The sequence below is a fragment of the Crocodylus siamensis genome, chromosome 2, assembly GCF_052110815.1.
Source record: "Crocodylus siamensis isolate JL-2025a chromosome 2, ASM5211081v1, whole genome shotgun sequence".
In the NCBI taxonomy this organism is placed as follows: Eukaryota; Metazoa; Chordata; order Crocodylia; family Crocodylidae; genus Crocodylus; species Crocodylus siamensis.
In genome coordinates this window covers 20,129,508-20,153,578 of record NC_143396.1, presented here as the reverse complement: position 1 = coordinate 20,153,578, position 24,071 = coordinate 20,129,508, and the positions used below count along the sequence as shown (strand labels likewise).

The following is a 24,071-nucleotide window of genomic DNA, read 5'->3' as shown; positions in this document are numbered from 1 at the left end:
TTACTTTCAACTAAATTCAAGGATAGATCAGAGTCAGCTGTATTACTCTTGGTTCACAGTATGCAACACAAACATCCTATCAAATGCCAGCAACAGTACTGAGGGGAGGGAGTGAACTGCATGCTGTTGTGCATCACATGTTGAGCGCTTAGCTAAACATGCTCCTTTTACTGGCTGTAAAGATACAATGGCAAGTCTCAATTTCATGTTCAGAAATTTCATTAAGGATGGATGGCCAGCCTCCATCTCGAGACAAACTAAACAATGATGCTGTATTACCTATGAGGAGATTAAAATAAAAAAGATCCATCAGTGCATGACACAAAGTATAGTGTTACACAGACAGAATGCAACTAATCAGATGCTTTAAAATATATTAAAGTCTATTTTAAATTTTGGAAAATAGCTTATAAAAATATCTTCTTAAACTATTTATTGTACAAAAATTGACTCATGCGGCTCTGCAGTAGTAAATTACTACTGATGATTACAAAAAGGAACAGGAATCTATAACGACCTTTCATTGCAAGTAAAGGGCATTATTTATTACTGCCATGGCAATGGGTCTCTTACCAGAATGGTAATACATTTCTACTATAACTCCAAAATTTAACGTCTATTTAACTGAACCTGAACTTCAGTTCAGTTTCCTTTTTTTTTTTTTTTTTTTTTTTAAAGTCACCAGAGTGGTGTGGCCCAAGAACAAAGAGGAACCCAACAAAGAGGACAGAACTACCTGCTCTAAATATAGCAAGTCTTGTAGAACAGCGACATACAGAGAAATCTTAGTTATTTCTCCTGTCCCTATGATTAGTTTTACATCATAAGAGTAAGTGACAACAGTGGGCAATTCCTATTTAATCAAGTAATGGGCAGAAACCACCGTTTTTTGGTCTAGGACTTTGAATTAGTTTAAATTCACAAATTTAATAAATACAAATATACACATTTGTATACATTAAATGTAGTCACATGTGTATAACTTTACATATATTATATACAGAAATACATACAGTACATGCTCCTCCTGATAATACTCTCTCACTACTGAGGTGTCATCAAAAGGTGTTGATGAAAAAAACGTAGAGGTTAAATATAGCCATGTAGCTGAGAACCAATGCATGACCTGTATATCAAAGAATTATAGCAAATACAGTTAGGAACAAATACTGCCCTAGATTTCTCCATGTACATCTTATTAAAATCAACTAGGTGCTCTAAGTGTGGGGTCAAAGCAGAATTTGCAAAATGTGTAGATATTCATGCAGTGTAACAAACACTGCATGTATGCAACAGTTAATGAAAGAGGTGGTATAATCTAACACTTTAGCCAGTCCCAGAGTAAACTACAGCAGACTTCCAGTTCTTAATTGCCACCATAAATTGGCTTAGGATAGTCTATATCAAAGGAGTTCATGGTTTCAGTGAATATGAAAGAAAAAAGGTCAGTTACTGGCTACTGGGGAGCTTGCATCATTCACTCTCTTTAAAAAAAAAAAAAAAAAAAGCTGTGCAGCAGATATAAGCAGCTTCTTAAATACACAAAGGGCTGATCTTAGGTGTCGAGTCTTCTCTTTCAACTTTAGCTCAAAATAAAGCTCAAAAGAAGCCACAAGAAAATGGATCACAAGAATGCCTCCTTAATACAATTTCATAACACAAGCTAGTCAGTAAATTCCAGTTTTAGAAGCGTTTACAAAAAACGTAGAACATAAAATGTAATCTGGATATTACGATGGTTTTTCAAAACGAACATGATGCTAAATGCACAATGAGAAAATGAGGGCAATGTAAATGTCAAGACATTCAGCAGCCTGGCCTTTTTTCCTCTCAAAAATACAGCACATCTCATGCACCACACGTTTTACAATTGTACATACTTTACATAATATAGAAATATTTAAGTTAAAATTTCTCTGTCTGATCTATTGTACTCACATTTTAAATCCTGAGAAGAAAAAAAAAGTGTGGTTATGTCTGCACACTACAGCCCCCACACCGACACATACTCCACAGGGGATTAGAGTCCAGAAATAGAAGAACTACATGCTGGGAGTGTTACTCATGAAAACTGGTTTTCTGTTCTTTGTTTAGGAGAGACATTAGGAAACAATTTCTAATCTGTACTACACCACAGTATGTATATATCTACATAAAACTATAATGGTTTCTAATGAGTGCAGCTTGCACTGAGACAGGATTTCTGCCAAAGTTTCAATACCAGCAGCAACACGGTGACTTAAGTTGAACATCAGAAAGAACAATACCCGGTTACCTGCATGTTGTACTCACCCATATCTTACAGTTAGTAATGGCCTCTTAGATTAGTTCCAAACATTACTTTAAACATATGTACATATTTCCCTTCACCACAGTTGCCCATTGTCAATAGAAGTGTTCCCTTATACCTTTCCTGTGATTCTCTGTGGTGTAGAGTGCTTATCCTCCATGCAAAAGTATCATGGAAATACAAACCAACCAGTTCATATTATTACAGTGCAAACACCAGCTGCTTTCTGAATCTTTATGTTCCTCCAAACATTCATGCCAGATTCCAATGCAAGACATCCAGTTGACTATGAAACACCAGGGTGTTTAGCATGCTGTGATCTTGTGAACATTTTGCAAACAAGTTAGCAGACAATGATAGGGGCTTCCTGGTGATGCCACAACCTCAAACACAGACTGAAAGGCTCTCCGGTCTAGCTCTTCGTCTATTTGATGTCTGTAGAAATCGATGGCCACCAAACAGAAAAGGTTAACATCCACTTGCTCTGATTTTCCCATTCTGCTGATAATATGTGGAAGACTGGGAAAGTAGTTAAGGACATAATAAGAGAAGACAAACTTTAAAACCTTACGCAAGTGCTTAAAAAGCACACTGTTCTCTGATAGAGTACTTTTTTTTTTTTTTTGGCTTAATCAGTAGTTCCAAGGACAGGGCATCTGCTTGTAGCACGTCAAATGCCAAACAAGAAGCTTTATTTCTTAGCTAACCTCATCCTTACTAATCCTACCAAATGAATTTAAAAAGGTATCAAAATTTTTATCTTGTTTTACTGGGCCCTCTTCAGCAATGCAGTTATGCACTACCTTCAACTAAGTGGGATTACTGAAATAAAAATAATGATCATGAAATGTAAAACGTTGCAGGAAAATTCACACACAGACCATTTCCCAAGCACCAGCAAGGTGGGTTTTCTTGAATACAGGTTTTTTCTTTTTTCATTTTTTTTCAGTAAAGTGTGCAGGCAGCACAACTGGCTCTTTCCAAGTACTCTGGAAAATATCACCATGCTGCTACAGTTTAAGATGACTTAAATGTGCCTGATGGAGGATACTCACATTATAGGGTTATTTTTGGGAGCAGAGAGAGACTAGATGAGGATATTATTTTTGAAGAGCTTTGTTAGAATGACACATGCTTCTGAATGCTTTTAAAACACAAAATAAAAAAAAACAACATTGAACACATGTGGTAACAAGTTCTAAATGTAGTTCCCCTGATCACTGATTCTTCCTACAGTACTTACAGTACAGTTTCTCAACATACTCCTTTCTAGCTTACACAGTCCTTTACATTAAAAGCTTACATGATTAAAGGAAAGATTTTCCACCGTAATATGAGGTTTTTGCCATGACTTGCTCCCCTCAAGATGAGATGGACACTGCTGACCCTGACATACTGCTCAAAAATGTACCCTAACCTGGTATTTAAATAGTTCATAATTTAAACCTGAAAGTAAAGTTATAGACTGTATCCGAGGTTGGCACCAACTTTAAACTACTACAGTTGGTATTAGCTGGAAACCATGCTCACAATTCCAAACTGATTCACAGAGATTAAAGCCTTTCTCCATATATACAGGTGATCATTTAAAATTCTTAGATAAATTTATGGAGATAGGATTACAGATCAGGATCTTCTAATTCTTCACTTAGGGACCTGACATGTGCAGTTGCGCTCATTGTCCCAAGGGTGCAGAGCAGAACAGAGGGTGTTTGATTTTTCCAGTGCTTCTGTGCTTTGCTGGTTACTGTATGAGGCCAGGAAGGAACTTTTCCCCTCTTGCTGCTACAGGTGTCAAATGCTTTTGTTTTTTTGTTTGGTTTGGTTGGGTTTTTTTTCAGGGGGGAGGAAGAGTTGTGGGGGGGGGTGGGAATGGAGAATGCAGCTTCCTCACAAGCACTGGGTGTTGGCCACAGCCAAGGCTGGGGATTTTGGCTGAGGTCTGCCCATGGTTTTGCTGGGGCTAAAACTAGGAAGTTCTAGGTTAAGTGTCTTGGCACCTCCTCGCACAGTCAAACCAATCACCACATTTGAGATCAAAAAAGAATTTTACCCTGTGGTTAGATTGGTAGGGACTGTGGAGGTTTTGGCCTTCTTCTGCAGCAGAAGGTGGGCCCTTTCTTGAAACCCTCCAGTGTTTCTTAATAAACCTTGCACTGGCTGGATATCATCCCCCCTGCTTTTCCAGTGACAGGTTGGGTGTTTGGGGCAATGTGCTTTGAGGCTATGCAACAAGGTTACTTGTGTAGTTTTGGAAATAGGTTGGATGAGCACTTATGTGGAGTGGTTTGGATAGGGATGGACCTGCCTGGAGCAGGAGGTTGGACTAAATGACATCCCGAGTTCCCTTCCAACTCTACTTTTCTATGCAATTTTATGCTCCTTTTTCTAGAAGCAGTCTTTTTCTTTTTTTTTTTTTTAACCATACATAAGCTAGTGGCAGCATGTTCTTTGCTTGTCACTTAAAACAAAGTGTAAACCACTGCTGCTCATGCTGTGCTTGCTTGGTGAACAAAAAGAAAGATTTCAGTTTCTAGCACTATCAATCCAATTTAGGGAGATGCTAAACCCACTTAAAGAAATTATATATTTCCAAATTGTTCAGGATACATTGCTGAAATCCACTGACTGGTGGAAGCACTGACAAAGAAACAGGAAAGACTCCACATTGCCATAGCAACAGGTGTTCTCTGGGTGAAGTTGGAGAGAGAAAGCATCACCCAGTCACGGACCATCGATGACTGTCCAGTGGTATGTAGTGTCTGAAATACCTGCAAAAAAGTTAATAAATATTTCATAAAGGAAGAGACATGCCACAACAGCATCAATGGCCAGACATCAAGCATTGCAAGCACATAATAGTTCTGGACTGGAGAGCTTCTCCAGCAGCAAACCCTCTAGAAACCACTTAATATGGATGAATCAAGTTGTGTAAATCTTTAAAGAAACTGGATTTGGCATTTTGATTTTAGAAGTTGAGCTTCCTGTTAAGAATGGCTGTTAGCTACACGTGGCTGTCAAAAATTCCATGGATATAATGTTGTAACAAAGTTATAACTGAGTTAAAGTACTACATCAAAACTTGGCATTCATGTCACATGCCTATGACTATTTATATTATAGGGTTGAGGGATGGGGAGAGAACAGAACAGGTTTTGCAAATCTGGGCTAAAATGACAGGCCCAGACCAGAGGGAAGGCACTGCTAGTGCCATCCACTGTCTCCTTAATTCTGCAAGGAAGCTAGCTTACACCAGTCTGATCACAAGCCAAGCTGAAGAACTTCAGGGTATGATTCTTCTCATCCCACTGAATTGGGAAGTGCCAGTTTAGCCCATGATACTACAATCCCAGATTTTGTCCTTCTGGAACATCTGAGTACACAACATTTTTAAACAGAATCCTAAACTGAGGCTGGCAGATCCCAACAGAGGGCTCCTCCCATATCTTGACTCTCACACAAACAAATGTTGGCCACCTATAAATTCCCCTGCCCCATCCCAACACTAAGTTTTTTTTCTTATTTAATTTCCTAGCTCTTAAAATGACACCCCTGCTCTGTTATGATCTTAGAATTGCAGACATGCAGGATCCCTCTCTATGTTTTCTTGTTTCCTAAAATGACAACTCTTGAGCTTTATTTATTCTAACTTGTGCAAGTACATGGGCAACAGAACAACATATCTGCCCTGCCTTTAAGTCAGTTAAAACAGAAGTGATAAATTTTGCTTACCCATGTAGCAGCGTTAGCTCTTTGGACATGTACTTTGTTCAATAAAATACTAAATCTGGCCTAAATTGAATCACAACCTGCTGCTGATTTATTCAGTGTCACTTCTGATAATGTTCTGCAGAATATCCTTCTATGTTATTGGCAGAAATATAGTACAAATGCTACTCAAGGAGGTGAAAAAGTATACCTTTTAAATATTTAAGATGTCACAACTGATGCATTAAAATATGCTTATTGTGTTAAATGAGTACTTCTAATAATACTCATTGGTAACATAAAACCAGTAGTAAATTTACCTAGTTAACTCTTTAGGATCAACAACAAACCTCCCCTGGGTAAGGGAAAAGAAAATCAAATGTACTACCTTATATACTACAGTTGCCATGAACTGAGGGTACGGCTGCTGGTTGGATAAAAATTCTCCAATAACTTTATTCATTACATCCTGTGGAGGAAAGAAGTCATCTAGGAATTGAGGGAGGATCCGTGCAACTACTCTAGCTTCAAAAGGAAATCCTTTCCTGATCCTAGGGGGAAGAGAGAAAATAAATACATTTCGCCATTTTATATCAGCAGACTACTCTTGGCAATTTAGGCCCTATACAAATTATTCAGTTTTTTTGGATTCAAGTGAGACAAGAAAGGAACTTCCCCCCCCCCCTTTTTTTTTTTTTTTTTTTTTAAATATACAGCTAAACCTGGAGGTTTTTCAGGACTGATGGATAAATACCTTACCAAACTGACAATGCATTAAGAAGTCTGTCCAAAGTTCGAAGACATTAAATTTTAAATACACTTAGTGTAATTTCTGGTGCAACGCTTATAAAAAAGCCACATGAACTCTAAGAATAGTATACTATACTTGTATCTCAAAACAAGCTCAAAGCGTGAAAAATAAATATGAAGAGGAATGTTGTAGTGGATGTGTTCCACAACTAAATGTATGAACTCTTACAAGTGGTACTTCCAAAAGCTGTCAAGCACTGGTCTAACTATTCCAAATGAAACTAGGGGTATAAATCACACCAAATGCAATGGGGACAATTAAGGCATAATTGAATGCTCTTGGCCTCTACACTGCAGCACATAACACACCTAGAGACTGCTGGGTTAGAACACAAGTTCAAGTTTGCCACAGCAGAGTCCATATCATACAGAAACTATACTTGTTATTTGCTTAGACTATCTTCAGCCTGTATCTACTTGACATTCTGATAATTTTAGTTAAGGTGATATGAAAGGGCACGTGGCTCTTTTTTTTTTAAAAAGTAAGAGATCTTGAAAGTCACTTAAGAGTTATTGATGTAAACTGATTTTCAATGGATTTAGGCACTTAAGTCATGAGATTGTGGCAGTAAACCAATATTTTTAATAGCTGACTATAAAAGTCACAGTAAGAAAGTTCTATAGGAAAACCGAATCTCAAAAACACCTTGACTGCTTACACATGTAAAAAAAATCCCCTGGTACTTTAAACTCCGTGTGCGTTAGTTGGACCAGGCTTACCCGATGTCTGTAAAAACCAGGCACTTTACTGGGGCTTTTGTGTCACTTATCTAATAACTGATAAAATCAGCTATTAGATAAAAGCACCAAAAAGCCCCACTGAAGCGCTCTATCTATACAGACACTGCAGAGCTGGGTTGAACTAACATGCTGCTTCTTTCACTAAAGTGTATTTTTTGTCCCTCATCTCCCTCCACATTTGTCAGCACTCCTTAAGCCAAGACCTCACGTTCAGCATTGGTCAATTTTAGAGGTTTTGACTGTAGATATGACAGATAAGTTATATACAAGATCTCTCTTTGGAAAGAGATGGTGAACTACAGTGGCTTCCTACAAGTAACCTGGTCACCTTGGTCGATATGATGTTATCATAAAACCTAGCTATTCCTAACTTTATTTTCTAAGTTCTCGTGAATATCAACAAGACTGCATGTTGGTTATAGGGTCTTCTCTACTGAGAAGCTGAGAATTTTAACGTAGTTCTGATAAAAAATATACCTCTAGTTAGTGGACTGTAAAACTGTTAAGTTTGATTGTGAACTAAAAAGCTACTCTGAGATTAGCTTGGAACTTGCTTTTGGCCCTTCCTTTTAATTTTCATGTAATCTATGTTAAAACCAAAAACAACAAGGTGTTCCCTACCTCCAAGCTTACAGTGTAAGTTGCTATGGTAGTGTTGTCCAGTAAGAATACAGGTAGCTGTTAGAATTTCTGGAGCTTTCTGGAAGTCAAGAAGTTTTATAGAGCCCATTTCAAAGCAAAAAAATATATTTTCCTCTGTTTCTGTAACCAACTGACCCATATGGGCATTCCAGTCCGTCAAGAAAATTGCCATTCCTTTTCAAGTTGGGGAAAAAAAACCCAACCCAATAACTAGGAACACTCCCCCACTGAGTAGTTCAAGCTTCTAACCCATTTTCTTTACAGGGACCTTGATTTTTCAATCCAACATGTTTTAAGACTGAAGTTATGCAAGTCACTAGAATTCACCTGTTTATGGACAGGACTATAGATTCTGGAGGTGAGTTTTCTGAGACAGAAGCAGATCCATCAAGTTTAGACTGTTGCGCGACAGTATCATGAAGAAAGGTTGCCCATATGAGCAGGACATCCAGAAAAGAACATGTATCCGTCCATTACTAACTTCAATAGTACTTTCAATACAAACTAAAGGATGATGAGAGACTGAAAGATTACATTTTGCAATGATTGTGCAGGAGACAATATAAGTCTCACCAAATTTCAGAGATAGCATTGAATATGGATATGCAGGGAAGTTTCTGCAAGGTTTCATAGATTTCACAACCTTAGAGCTGGAAGGGACCTCAGAAGATCATCGAGTCTAGCCCCCTGCCCCAGGGGCAGGAAGTCAGCTGGGGTCATAGGATCCCAGCAAGATAAGCATCCAATTTGCTCTTGAAGGTGATCAACGTAAGTGCCTGAACCACCTCCTCTGGCAGGCTGTTCCAGACCTTGGGGGCTCAGACCATAAAGAAATTCTTCCTTACGTCCAGCCTGAAACGGTCTTGCAGTTTATAACCTTTCGACCTTGTTGTCCCTTGGGGTGCTCTGGTGAACAAACATTCCCCCAGATCCTGGTGGACACCCCGATAAACTTACAGGTGACCATGAGATCGCACCTGAGCCTGCGCTTCTCCAGGCTGAAGAGTCCCTCCCATAGCTCTCAGCCTCTCATCATAAGGTCCGTTTTCCTGACCTCTGATCATGCATGTGGCTCTCCTCTGGACTCTCTCAAGCTTCTCCATATCCTTTTTGAATTGTGGAGCCCAAAACTGGACGCAGTACTCCAGCTGCAGCCTCACCAAGGCTGAGTACAAGGGGAGAATGACGTCCCGGGATTTGCTCGAGAAGCATCTATGGATGCACGCCAGCATTTTGCTCGCTTTACTAGCCGCAGCATCACGTTGAAAGCTCATGTTCATCTTCTGGTCAATCATGATCCCCAAGTCTCTTTCATCCATAGTGCTAGTCAGCGTACCACTGCCAAGCCTATAAGGATGCTGCAGGTTTTTCCTCCCAAGGTGGAGAACCTAGCATTTTTTGGCGTTAAACATCATCAGGTTCTCGTCCGCCCATTTCCTGAGCCTGTTGAGGTCAGCCTGGATCACCCTCCTATTCTCAGGTGTGGCTGCTTTACCCCAAAGTTTGGTATCATTGGCAAACTTGGCCAGCCCGCTTCCGATTCCAATGTCCACATCATTAATGAAGATGTTGAACAATACAGGTCCAAGGACAGAGCCTTGAGGGACCCCCCCTTGTCACAGGGCACCAAGACTATTGACTTCCGTCAACCACCACCCTCTGAGTCTGACCACGGAGCCAATTCCCCAGGCAGCAGTTCGTGGTGGACCCAAGGCCACAGTTGGCCAGTTTCGCCAAGAAGTGATCATGGGATATCAAATCGAAGACTTTAAAAAAAGTCAGGATATACAACAATCTCCTGTCCCTTGTCCAGGTGATAGGTCACCTGGTCATAAAAGGAAATAAGATTGGTCAAGCAAGACCTACCCACAACAAACCCAGGTTGATGGATGTCAAGAAGCTGACACCAGTTGCTCCCTCTAGAAAAAGTGAGGGTTTGCATCTAAGGTTTCCTAATGCCTTTAAAGGCTGGGGAAATGACATTATTATCATCATCAACACAAAGAATGAAAGCACTATGGTACTTTGTGATGATGATCTTTCAAATACTTTGTCACCATACACAAAAAGGCACATATTTTATGCAGCAGAAACCTTCATCCTTGTGAACAAGAAACTGGTCTCTTGGCATTACAGTTCTTGTACAGCTCTGCTGGACCAAACTCCAAATAAGTTACTGTGTTACTGCATATGACTGGCATCATGATTTTGACCAACAGCCAAGTAAAAAAACAACTTTAAAAAGTAATTGCCATGAACAGCATTGACCAGCAAACAGAACAGGCCACAAAGGTACTTTCCTGTTTATGGTAAAGGTTTTATATTCTTACCTATCAAAAAGAACAGATACCCGTTCCATAGCCACAATAACGGATTCACTGTCTGGCGCTGTGGGATTTGCATCTGTAGCACGACTTGGACTAATTTTCTCCTTTCCTACGAAGAAACCAGATATCCTGTAAGAGCTTGCTATACAGTGCAGTTGTAATGAACAAAACTGGCCTCGTTTCAACAAAAACAATGAGAAATTCAGTTCTCTTAAAAAGCTGTAAAGTTTTGTTGATTTTCTCAGAAATCCATTATAAAAGCCAGATGATTTCTCCTCCTGAACCAATGCATTTACACACTTACAGGGGACAAAATTTAATAATATCCAAACCTGTATACATGCAGGTCAGCATTAACCCCAGTGCTGCCATTGCTCGGTGGGGGCTGTGTACATTCACTCTGTCAACACTTAATTTAACTAGAGATTCACTATCCAGTCTAGAGAGTTGCTCTGAAAGCAGGAGTCGTTCTAGTCCTCTTAGGACACAATGGTATATGATGGATGGAGTAGATTCATCATTTCCAGACACCATAACTGCGCACATCTGAAATAACCAAAGAAAGAAATTTAAGAAACAAGTTACCCTATTTGAATCCTAGCACCAATGTGTCAGGACAGACACAGACAGCTGCAACTGGTATAGTTGCTTTCAAACGCCTTGAATTCCTTCTAAAGTACACACTACTTTTATAGTTTTTCCAATAAAAATCCATCATAAAAGTGAGTCTGAGTTGCCTTCTGCAATCTGAAGCATTACATACCTGTATTATTCCTGCAGAGAACTCAGGCCCTACATCTAGTGGATAATTCTCTATCAAGTAGAATGCTGCAGCACACATTACCAAGATGTGCTGTTGGTTATGGACACTCACACAACTGTAAATAAGCAAGAAAGCCAAGAGTTATATCTATTAATCTCTTAAAAATGTAATAAAACACCAGTGCTCTACATGGACTACATTTTTTTTAATATCATCTTACTGCAATATTTGACACTAAACAAACTACTTGGCAAATCACTCTCAAAGAATCATCATATGCCCCCAAAAATGGTTACTATTTAAGTGCGGTGTCACCCGACTCCTAAGAAAAAGTTCAAAAGTTGTAATTAGAACCTAGTTTTATCTCTGTTTTAGGACAAACACTCTTTGCTGGTGTTTCTGCAGTACTCCTAGGAAAGATTAAACTCTTTATGATATCAAAAGAAAGCCAGGCTTTGAAATAATAATAAGTCCCAGTTGAGTAGACAAAGCTACCAACTAGATTTCTTCCTCATCTTCAAGGCAGGTCTGACTTCTCCAAATCAAAGCTAATTCTGGTAGCAGGGAACTGGAAGGAAACAAATATTACAAGTTCTCATCTGTGGACAAAATACTTTTTCAATCTGAGTGTCCCTTAATACTTTTAAAAAAAACCCTGGTAAATTGAGGCAAGCAAGCTCTCTCAAACAAAGGACTGAACATTCACTTAGGCTTTAAAAACAAGCCAATCCCTTTGAAACTTCAAAACTGTCAAATTAAATGCTTTTTTTTGCTACTGCTCATATGCTCTACTTGTATCTGACATCGGAAACAGAAACAGCAACATGCTAACAAGCAGTACTGCTCTCAACACAGAAATCTTAGGGAATCTCTTGTAAAGGTTGTGGGAATGATGGAAATATTGTGGTCTACTCAGTTATTTCTGGACAATTATTCTACAGCTCAAAACTTGTTTTTGGACTTAAGTCACAGCAGAGTTATAAATATACAGCACTTACTGTGCTACCCCTCTCAGATTGGAAAGCAGATACTCGCTGATAATTGGAATGAGTTGCTTTGCTGTCTCATCAAGCAGGTCACACTCGAGAATGTAAAGAATTCCATGGAGAGCTCCAATCCGACTTGGCATGTGCGTGCTACGCAGGGTTGATTCCAAAAGACGACTCACTGGTTCAGCTACAGCTTTATCCTAACGCGAACACAAAACCACATGCCAGAACTAAAAATGGGACCAATTAGAATGACTCCCTGCACCTGGTAACAAACTAAGGAGCAAACAAAGATGGCACGAACCAGAGCTCTGCAGACAGTATATAGTTGTTGAAGCACTTCTAGCATATTTAAAAGTAACTGAATAACCTGCTATTTTATGGCTGGTGAATTTAAATTTTGCTAAAGAATGTGTCTATTTCTGAGTATTAATTATCTTCCTCCAGAGATATTACAATGTTCAGATTAATGGAGGAAAAATAGCATTTCTGGAAACTGGTAAAGAACTGCACCAAAATGTTAAAATGGTCTTTTACCTGGGAAAAACGTTCATAAATTGTAAGGCCGGAAGGGACCTTGAAAGATTATCGGGTCCAGCCCCCTCCACCAAGCAGGAAAGATAACTGGGGGTCAGGCAACCCCAGTGAAGTGATCGTCCAGTCTCTTCTTGAGAATTTCCAGGGTAGGTGCTTGCACTACCTCTGGAGGGAGTTTATTCCAGTGTGGATACCCTGGCTATGAAGAAGTTTTTCTTAAGGTTGAGCCTGAATCGATTTTCCAGGAGGTTGTAACCTCCTCGGGTTTTCTCCTTGGGTGCCCTGGTGAACAATTGCTCACCAAGCCCTTGATGTACTGCCCTAGTGTAGCGGTAAGCTGGTACCAGGTCCCCTATCAGCCTTCTTTTCTTCAGGCTGAAGAGTTCCAGATCCCTCAGCCTTTCTTCATATGGCTTGCCTTTTAAGACTCTGATCATACGGGTGGCTCTTCTTTGAACTCTCAAAACTTGTCCACACCCTTGTTAAAGTGTGGTGCCCAGAACTGAACGCAGTACTCCAGCTGTGGTCTCACCAGTGCCGAGCAGAGTGGAAGAATCACTGCCATGGCTTTGCTGGAGATGCATTCATGCATGCCAGAGTATTATTTGCCCTGCTGGCTACAGCACTACACTGCCAGCTCATATTCATACTGTGGTCTATTATTATCCCCAGATCCCTTTCATTCATGGCGCTAGTCAGTTCGGTGCTGCCAAGCCTGTAAGTGTGTTGGGGGTTGCTCATCCCGAGATGGAGCACTTTGCATTTCTTGATGTTGAACTTCATCAGATTCCAACCCGGCCAACTTGCTAGCCTGTCTAGGTCCGCCTGTAACTGTAGCTTATCTTCAAGCATGACCATGGTCCCCCATAACTTGGTGTCGTCCACGAACTTGGCCAGTGAACTATTCACTCCCACATCCAAATCGTTAATAAAGATGCTGAAAAGTACTAAATCGAGCACTGACCCCTGCGGGATACTGCTGCCCACTTCGCACCAGAATTACACACATCCGTTCACTACGACCTCCCTGGATCCAGTTTCTCACCCACTTGAGTATCTTGGAGTTAAGCCCACAATCCTCCAATTTGCTCACGACACTACTGTGGGATACTAGATCAAAGGCCTTTTGGAAGTCTAGGTATACAATGTCAACCTGCTCTCTTATATCTAGGTGTCAAGTTACCTGGTCATAGAAGCAGATGAGGTTGGTAAGGCAAGACCTCCTGCAACAAAGCCATGCTGGCTGTCATTCAGAATCTTACCTCCTGCATGCTTATCGAAGTCCCACTTCCCCAGTTCAGGAACACCTTAGTGCTACTGGAGAGAGCTTAGGCTGTTTATATGCCAAGAACATTTGTGGACTTTGGACACCTGCAAGTTTAATCTGTCCACAGGCTTCTAAACTGATGAACACGTGACAAAGAACTCCGGTATATTAAAAGATGGCTATGTGCCAAAGGCCTGCACAAATGTAGTACTTAAGATACTGCCCCATATTACTAATGTTCTGTGGAACTAATTTTGGCCACTAACATTCATATCTGAACCCCTCTTCCAAAACACCTGTATTTTTAGTTCAAGGGTCAAGAAGTGCAGAAGCTGGAACCACGATGGGAGAGTGAACAGCAGGGGGATGCAGTAGAGAGCAGGTGCCAGGGGGTGTGGGCACTGCAGGGAGGGGTAGAAGGCTAATCAGGCAGCAAGGAACAGAGGCCAGGCCACTTGACTCCTCTCCTACTGCTGCAGTGGGGCAAGCAGGGGCAGCAGAGGGGAAGAATTCAATATGCAGTTTTTCTATACATGTATAGACATTTTCTATGTATAGTTTTCTATACATGAAAAATTATAACAAGTTTACTAATGTTTTATGTCTAGAATCCAATTACTGGGGGGCATCTTAAATTCAAAGTAATCCTGGATTCAGGAGAATATGGTAATATGATGTTCAATTAGTTTAATTAAATGGAAGTGAACAGGAGTATGTGAAAGTTGCTGTACCAGGAATTGTATTTCCATCTTCCACCAGAAAAGGTCTTGAAGTTTGCAGATATTGTGGTACATGAGTTCTCTGGTAACAAAAGCAGCTCACAAATGACACTTTTCACTAAGGAGGATCATGGGACTAGGGTCATTCTCTTGTGACAAGAATAACAATGGTCAGCAAGCCAATGTCATGTCCAGGCTAGCAGAGGACTACAAAATGCATTTTTCTGAACTTCATCACAAACTTACAAACTAGCTCAGAGAGCTACTGAATAACTCCTGCACGAGAAATCATTTAATACACCAACCTGTGCTCAACCCTTTGCAAATGCTTCCTGGTTGAGGATCAATGGAACATGCCATTATCTTCTAAAAATCTAAAACACTGATCTTTGGCTAGCTAACAGAGAATCTTACTCTAACCAGCTTCATAGCAACTTAAAAAAAAACGAAAAACAACACAGCCCCCACGCTCTTGCTCGAGCAGAGCAAAGGCTCTCAGTTGAGGACCACTTTTTTTGGAGTTCATGCCTCACCACACTCCTCTTAATAACAAATATAGCATTTTTCAGGATACAGTGAAAAATACTTGGTTTAGATTTGAATGCTTGGTTTTTAAACATGCCTAAAATATACTTATGAGAAGCAATTTAAAAAGCAGATACAAAACATCAGTTGTTCTCAGATCTTTATCGTGCGAGTACAGTGCTACCAGTTTACAATGGTTAATGCATTATACACTGGCCGCAAAACTTACATGCACTAATTTCTTACCATTCCAAGAACAGCTGCTGCCTTACATGTGGCAGGTACCAAATACTGAATGAGGATCTCATCTTCTGATGGATGCACCTTCCTCAATTCTGTCAGAGTTGTGTACATCATCTCAAACTGATTTCTTTCTGTAAACAAGTCTGAAACTGCCAGAAGCTGTTGAATAGAAAAAAATCAAGTAGAAAAAAAGTTATTAACAAACCAAAAATATCAAACTATTCTTTTAATATACCTTCCAGCAAAAATAATTCAACTGTGTTGTGACATGTGGTGCTAAATATTTTAAATTGAAAGCTGGAGTAAAAATCAAACAATCTAATCAGATGTCAGATGCAAGCTTCAAATGGAACAGTGCTACTTCAAAGACAGAAAGTACAACTGCTAGCAGGGCATTACAGTCATTGTAGAATATGTGCATTCTTCTTGCATGCCTTCTGAAAACATACAGAATCCTAAGCTCTCAAGCAGAAGTAAAGTTGGGAGTATTTTCCTACATCTGATGTTTCAGGAATTAAGGTTACAGCACTAAAATATCACCCTCTCCCCCCTCCCAAAAAAAAAAATCACAGTATTTTGAGACATTAGACATCAAAACCAATGTCTATGTTCAAATTTCTCAATAGCCCTTTCAGTGCGTTAAACTAATGCTATTTCTATTTTTAGAATAGTGGTGGCCTGACTCCATCTCTTGATTTCATTCAGCTAACAAGACATTTTATTGATCACACTTCCATAATGTGCGATTAAAAGGTACATATTCCACAATGCCCTAAACAGCCTCTTGCATTACTTCTCGTTTACAAAACAAAAACACTGAAGTAGTTTTGGAGTCTACTTTTGAGCCCCCACAAACCCAGATTTACAAAGCAGTGCAGTATGTCCTCTGAGGCAATGGCATCTCATCCTGATGTTTTTGAGTCTTTGAATAATAGCCCTTTAATATGTATTGTCAGTGCTGGAGACTACCATTACTGGTTCCTTATACTGCCCAAGTCCTGAAATGCATAAATATTTACTAAGTTTAGTCCTTCATCAGATGCCTCAAAAATAATTTTAGCTCCTTAAAATAATTTGTTCCTCTATATTTCCTGTTTGACTCTAGGAATATTCTTCTTAATCATATTCCAGTGCAAACAAAGGGTCCTAAATTCAGTGTAGTACATAGGCAACTAAAGGAACATTTTTTTCTCTAATACTCTTTTTATAAAGCATTTGTAACTTCTATATTTTGCTACTATTTGCTTGTATTATTTTAATCAGATAGTAGAAAGATACACTGTTAAATCCACATTTCCCCCACAAGTCAATTTTTTCTGCAGAACAAGAAGGGTTCTTTGCAAATTCTCCTTACTTCAGGTATTCAGTGAAACACTCAATTATGGTACAGAAAATTTATTTTGCAAGCTTACCGATCGCACCACTTCACTAATCAAGATGACAGGTGTTCTCTTGCTAGGATTTGATGGCAATATCCACTGACTGTACAGCTCAAGCAAGAACTGAGAGCATGAATGAATATCAACACCAGCCCGATGTTTCCTACAAAGCACAACAAGCAAATGACAATCACTATTTTTGCATCTTTTTAAATAAAGAAACTCCTCAACAAGCACCAAGTATGTAGAAGACAATATAGAAATCTCTCTTACTAAATTAAAAAAACCCTGTTCAAGTGGTTAAGGGAAGAAACACAATAAGATACCTGGAGTTGATAGGAGAGGTTGGTGGTGAGGAAGGAGCGGGCATGTCATTCTCCTCGTCTTCATCTTCATCCCACTCCTCTTCTCTCAGGGGAGTGATATTATTTCCCAGCCACACAGAGTGTATAGAAACCTTAAACACCAAAAATGTTTAGCTGTTTCACAGTCAAGCAGGAAGTTGCTAAAATAAATGAAAATTGTGCTGCACTCCAAGCTCCTCCCACCCCTGCACATATTACATCTATTACACAATTACCTAGTTAACTACACAATTAATTTAGACTGGCTACACATACGTAGTAACTACTGAGCATTATAAAGATCCAACAACTCTACAGTTATTGCTGGAAAAAGTGCAATATCTGTATATCTGGTTTCTATCCAGCTTTAATTTGCATGTATAGCCTATGCCTCTGCAGGTGGGCACTGTAGCTGCTGTGATCTCCCAATCATGGGAGCACACAAAGCAACCCCACAGCTGGAAGCCCTGTCAGCTGAGGGGGCTCCCAGACATGGGAACTTTCTTCTTGTTCTGGCAATAAGACACAATGGGATGCGATTCAGAATCCCAAAAAATCACGTGGCATGACAGGAGGCGTGATTTTGCGGATCACACATTAGATTCCATTGCACCTTTACTCGTGTGTATAAAGGAGCCCCAAGACAGAAGCAAGATACAAGTTTCATGCCACATTTTTATAAACTTATACACCACGTTTTATGAGTAGATAAGACCACAGGATTATACTGTGCACCCTTGAAGGTCAATGAAAATATGCACCTTTCCGAAGCAATATGGCACAGTAAGTTTACAGAAACTGTATTGCTAAGCAACCATCTTGCTACATTTATACCGCATTAGCCCTGGTCTGGAAACAACAAGTAAGAAGCAACCCAGCATCCAAATTCTCTACAATAAAGCTAAGTGTTTTCTTTAAGTATACTTCTTATAAAGTAGAATCTGTAACATGAAACTGGGAAGGATTGGAGGATGCAAGCACAATTCAGAAGGATTCTGACAGATTGGAAATCTGGGCTAGAGCTAACAGGATGAAGATGAATAAAGATAAAATGCAAGGTACTGCATCTCAGGAAGAATAACCAAAAGTACAAATATAAAGTGGGTGGCATCTGGCTGGAGAGCAGTGCTATGGAAATGACTTGGGAGTCTTGGTAAACTACCAACTCAATGAGTCTGCAGTGTAAGGCAGCTGCATAAAAAGGTGAATACGGTTTTGGGATACATCAACCAAAGAATTAGGAGCAAGACACGGGAGGTAAGTGCCTCTACTTGACACTGGTTACACCTCATCTGGAGTATGGGGTGCAGTTCTGAGCTCCATATTTTAAAAAGGCCTTGGGGAAGTTAGAGAGAGGGTCCAGAGGTGGGCAACAAAGACAATAAATGGCTTGTAAAGCAAGCCATATGAAGAGAGGCTGAAGGAGCTAGGCATGTTCAGCTTACAGAAGAGGGGACATGACAGCAGTCTTTAAATACTTGAGGGGCTTCCATAAAGAAAAGGAAGAGCACCTTTTCTCCTTTGCAGCAGAGAGAAGGGGACAGACCAATGGCTTGTTTAGATTGGATAACTGGAAAAACTTCTTCACAATTAAAACAGTGGCAATAGAATAGGCTGCCTACGGAAGCTGTGGACTATCATTGGAGGTGTTTAAGAGGGGTATGATCTAGGCCCACCTCAAGTGGAGGTTGGACAGCCACTCGTTGGGAATGACCTAGGCACAGCTATGCCTGTTCTACTATGGGTATTTCCCATGCTTCGGGGCTTTGCTGGCTCCCCTGCCCCATCCCCCACTTTTTTGTTACATGTGTCAGGGTGCTTTCAAGCCTTTCCAGAAGCACTGGTTATAGCCAAGGCTGGGGATTTTGATTGGGGTATGCCAATGCTCCTGCTGGGACCAAAGTTATAGGTTCCTGGCTACACGGTCTTGCCCCGCCACTGAAGATCAAACCAACTACCAGATTTGGGGTCAGGAAGGTTTTTACCCCTTACTCAGATTGTGGGGGGTTTTGTAGGAGGGGGTGTGGCCCACTACCCAGGAGATCTTGAGCATATATTGACAATGTGTCATAGAAGCAGGACATTGGCTACCATGGTTCCCACGCTTTACCTGTAGCAGGTTAGGGTGTTATGTCTGTGTTGTGTCAGAGTTGACGGTAGTCTTATGTAGAGTTCAGATTATGGTTTGTATGGGTCAGTTTGGATAGGGATGAGCATGCTTTAGGCAGGGGGCTGGACTAGATGACCTCTGGAGGTCCCTTCTAGTCCTATTTCTCTATGATTCTATGAATTTTGGAGTTTAAAGTGAAGAAAGGAAGAAGAAAGTTCTTGCATACATTACAAAGGCTTGGAACCGCAATAGGGATTGGTTAATTGCAACTTTCATACTTATTTTAGAGAAAAGTGCTGATTAGGAAAGCCTAGGAAAGGCAGAATTTCAGCAATCATATGCTGAACAGCCAAGTCTCAAGCAACAGGCAGTATTTGTAAGCTTCTGCAAAGGGATACTTGAAAAATTAAACACAGATCAGTATAAAACCTGGTAAGTAACCAGAGGTTTGGAGGATGTCTGAGATAATGCAAACGCAACGTGTACTCTGCATCCTAATTTAAGTGGCTGAATAAATCCTTCTCTTATTTAGCTGAAGTGACCTTAATATAGACAATGCTGGACTGAAACCATGGAAAAGAAAACATACTACAAACTCCTGCAAATCTAAAAACTGGTTTTGCTGTACGATTAACAACTTAAGTTGCCTCAAATTTTGAAACTGAACTAAGCTCAGAACCAGCCACTTTTGTTTGTATGTTTCAGCAGGAACATTTATAAAAATGAAAAAAACCCAAACACTTTGGTGTACTCACCATATGATTTTAGGCTGCCTCATTGCTACTAGCAGTAGAAGGTAGTATTACAATTCTTACGACAAGCTTTCTAATGAAATACTGTTCTTTCTTGTTTTTTATCTGTATCCTTAACTTGCCATATTCTACCTCTCTACTACTGTAAACTTGAAACAGCTGAAATATTCTATTACGAAATTGAAGATAAAAAACATGCAAAATGTAGTGAAATAATTAACTAGCAAATTTTGCTGTTCTCCATTTAGGATATTTAGCTGAGCACTTGGCAGAGGCAAATGATACAGATGAACATGATTTTCAAAATGAAGGAGCAGGTATTTCATTTATAGCTTGCTTTCTGATCTTGTCCATGCTCTCATGTTCCTCTTTTCTTTGAGAGCTTAAACAAGAAAGTGAAAGACCTTAAGAAAAGATGTTATGGAGCATTTTTGAAAAGTCCACCGACACATTCTAAAAGATAACTATAAGGGTTTCAATAGCAGTTATATTTAAATAACCAGTAGAGCTCAGAGTCTATGAAAAAAGAGGCCACCTGTTTGGGTGCTGATGTATGGTTTTGGGAGCCTAACTTAAAGCATGTAAGTCTGAAACGTTCACATCTGATGTATGCATCTACAACACTAAATATTAACGTTTATTTCTGCGAAGTGCCCCATGCACTTATGGCACATAAGGAACTTTTACACCTTTTTTGTTACAAGTCAAAAGAACACTTTTGTGAATACATAAAGCCAAGACTAGTATCCAAAAAAGAGCTGTGTCTCTGTTTAGCACATAACTAATAAGAACTGAAAAATCAAATGACCTGGCATGAAGCAGAGCACAAATGTAGTTGAAGTGCTGATGTAGGAAAGGGAAACAATTAAAAGGTTTTAGTAGGTTACAACTACAGCTTTGAGTTGCAAGCTACATTCTAAAGTATGACTTTATTCTATTTATCTATAAGCACAATTTATATATAAAAAAAAAACAAACAACAAAAAACACTAGTAAATTTGTATGAATTCTAATGTCTAAAACGAAACCAAAAGTTTTCTATACCAAAAAACAGTTTAACAAATAAAACGGAATTTAAATTTCCCTTCAGTATGTTTACTTGCTGCCACCTTTTCCGAAGTTTCTAAAGTGTTATACAACGGGCAGATTGCTTTTTTACTTTTAAGATAAAATCATAAAATCCTGCCTCTTTTCTTCCTGTGCTATGCAAGGAGCAGCAATAACAAGAGACGCATGCACTTGGGCCTCCATATCCAGGAAAAATAATAAATCATACAGCACTTCTGGTCCCAGTGACACTAGACGGTATTCCTTAAGGCTAGGCCAGATCATCAGCATAAATGCATATACCCAATAGGGCTATGCAAAATGGGCCCTATTCAATTCGGATTCTGCCTGAATCAGGGACATCGTTTCGGATCACTGTCCCTAATTTGATTCTGTCAAATCTGAATCTGAAGATTCGATGGATCAGTGTTTCAGACACAGGCACAGTTTTAGAAGTTTTTTTCTACACACCTTGGAGGTAGCAGGCACAGCTCATGATTGCTGAAGTGCTGGGGCAGATGGAGCACCCCACGGGAGCACAGGGGGGCTCTCCAGCATGCTTGGCAGCAAACCCGGAAGTACTTTTGGTCCACTTCCGCATCTGCCAGGGAGCATGCTGCCCCCCCCCCCCGGCTCGGCGATTGGCTGCAGGGGGACCCTGGGTGCCCACCTAGAGGAGGCACCAGTTCCCGAGCCGGGGGAATGCAGGGGGCCTCCCCCACAGATCAGGAAGTGGACCGGAAGTTCTGCTGGGTCTGCTGCCAAGTGCACTGGGACTGTGCTTCTGTGGGACACTGCATCTGCCCCAGCACTGCAGCATTCAGAACCCCTGCTACCTAGAGGTATACAGAAAAAATGTTTAAAGCGGTATCTACGTTCAAATCTCCGAATCAATTCAGAGGGTTCAAAACTGATTTGGAGAGATTAAAGGGTTCGCTGATTAGATTTGGAAATTCAGCCACCAAATCGAATCAGGGACCAAAGCTTTGCACAGCCCTAATACCTGAGTGTTTCCTTTAATCCACTTTAGATTTCCGTATGCACCCTGCATACAGAGCACCCACAAATAGTAGTTAACATGTTTTTAGTGAGTTTATATGACTGTTTCCAGCACCTAGCATGAATTTTCCTCAAGGGCTAGCAAACGAAAAATAAAATTAATTCCAAGTTGAAAATTGGTACAAGTTTGAGACTCAAAGTTAGATACTAATTTTTTGGTCAGACTGCAGGTTTTGAGAAAGGAGGGGAATTGGTGAAGGAGTAGATAAAAAGAGAAGGGAAAAAAGTCCATTTGATAAATTTATGTGTTAACAGTGTAGAATATAATTTCCTCAGAATGTAATAAATTAGAATTAGGCATGAAAGACTAATATAAATGAAGTTATTTTTAAAATAAGAGCAACCCATTTCGATTCCCAGAATACTGATAAGGGATGCACATTATGCACTTTGTTGGGGTCAAACTCTAGGACTGCACACTAAATTTAATAATTCCCAGCTGCAATGTTAGTCAATACATGGGAATGTTTCAATTAAACTAAAAGAAAAATCAGCATGCACAAACCTTACATTAAAAGGACATTTATTTAAAATGTGAAGCTTAAGCATTTGTGCTGGGTAAACTGCAACTTCAAAAGCACTGCATGATGCATATGTATGTATTAGAAAATTTATTAAACTTTAATTTTATTTGTAAAAACAAAATTACTTGAAAAAATATAAAACGCATATTACAAGGGTTAGCTCAGTGATATATGGGAAAATTTATAAAAAATACATGTATTGAGCAATTATGTAACTTTTGAAAAAAAAATATTTTTATTCACATAACATGATGTCTTTCCTTGCCAAATGACCCTTGGGCAGCAACCTTTTTAAAACATCAGTACACAAAAATAAGGGCTTATAATACAAATTGGTTGCCAATTAAAACTTCAGCATTGCTAGGGGTAGAACTGCACTATGGCTATGTGCTATGCATCATGGCTGTAACTTTTCCTGCAGGAAATACTCATTAAAAAGGCATTTTTAAGTATTTAACATACAGCAAATTAAAATATGCCCACAAGGGAAGTATTGGGGGGGGAGGGAGGGGCCTAGACACACAAAACACTGACATCTTCCTATTTTTATTGGAGATATTCAATTGACAGTTCAGTTCCTTTAGCAATAACATTACACTAAATATTCAAAGCTGAACTTCACTAATATATTATGGGGGGGTTGTTTTTGGGAACTATTTAACCTCACACACAAATGGAAGCTAAAATTAAACTCACTTGCCCACTGGGGTTCTAAGTATTTCTTTTATTACTAAATTAAGTTAGTAATTTTGATTTAAAATTCCTAAGCCATGCTTGGCACTGATGTTTATTTAGTAAAAAACTAGTCAAACTTGTATCCAAGACAGATTTACTGAGAATTCAAAAAAATACCTCCTGACTGTTCTCAGTCAGAACTTAGATTTTTCTTATTATAATGAAGTTAAATGTTATGTTAAATAATGCTTCTTCAAAGCATCTTTAATGGATTTTTAAGAAAGAAAATAAAAGTCGCATTGAACATGCTGTTTTAACTTGAACAAACCTGTCCCAGTTTATAATCCATGTTTCCTAATTCTCGCTCAGTATTGATCTGCAGCAAAAGCTTTTCGTGGCTGATAAGAGCCGCTGAAAGAGAGAAATTTTTTTTAAGCAAATACTCAATCCAAAAACTAGTTTATTTTCTGTATGTTTGGAACAGCTGAGAACACAAATGATCGGGGGGATACAGCAATACACCTCCCTTTCAGTCAACCACACTGCTCAGCTAGGGACAGCAGCTGCAGACAGGGAAGAGAAACATGCTGTTCAGCACAGAGGGGAAAGGGAATAGTCTT

The 24,071-nt window shown here is 39.6% G+C and overlaps 1 protein-coding gene across 2 annotated transcripts in view; it reads right to left on the bottom strand.

Moving 5' to 3' along the window:
* Nucleotides 1–907: 907 nt before the first annotated feature.
* The window catches only part of HTT (huntingtin), a 157,735-nt gene continuing 134,571 nt past the window's right edge, over nucleotides 908–24,071 (bottom strand). For both annotated transcript variants that reach the window (XM_090035477.1, XM_090035478.1), the window contains 11 exons: nucleotides 23,780–23,862; nucleotides 17,267–17,397; nucleotides 16,974–17,103; nucleotides 15,565–15,720; nucleotides 12,280–12,470; nucleotides 11,282–11,396; nucleotides 10,851–11,064; nucleotides 10,522–10,627; nucleotides 6,387–6,549; nucleotides 4,901–5,061; nucleotides 908–2,809 (listed from right to left, as the gene is read on the bottom strand). In XM_090035477.1, coding sequence (XP_089891603.1) covers nucleotides 2,596–2,809; nucleotides 4,901–5,061; nucleotides 6,387–6,549; nucleotides 10,522–10,627; nucleotides 10,851–11,064; nucleotides 11,282–11,396; nucleotides 12,280–12,470; nucleotides 15,565–15,720; nucleotides 16,974–17,103; nucleotides 17,267–17,397; nucleotides 23,780–23,862 — 1,664 coding nt within the window. In that variant the 3' untranslated portion in view covers nucleotides 908–2,595. The remainder of the gene's footprint in view (nucleotides 2,810–4,900; nucleotides 5,062–6,386; nucleotides 6,550–10,521; nucleotides 10,628–10,850; nucleotides 11,065–11,281; nucleotides 11,397–12,279; nucleotides 12,471–15,564; nucleotides 15,721–16,973; nucleotides 17,104–17,266; nucleotides 17,398–23,779; nucleotides 23,863–24,071) is intronic.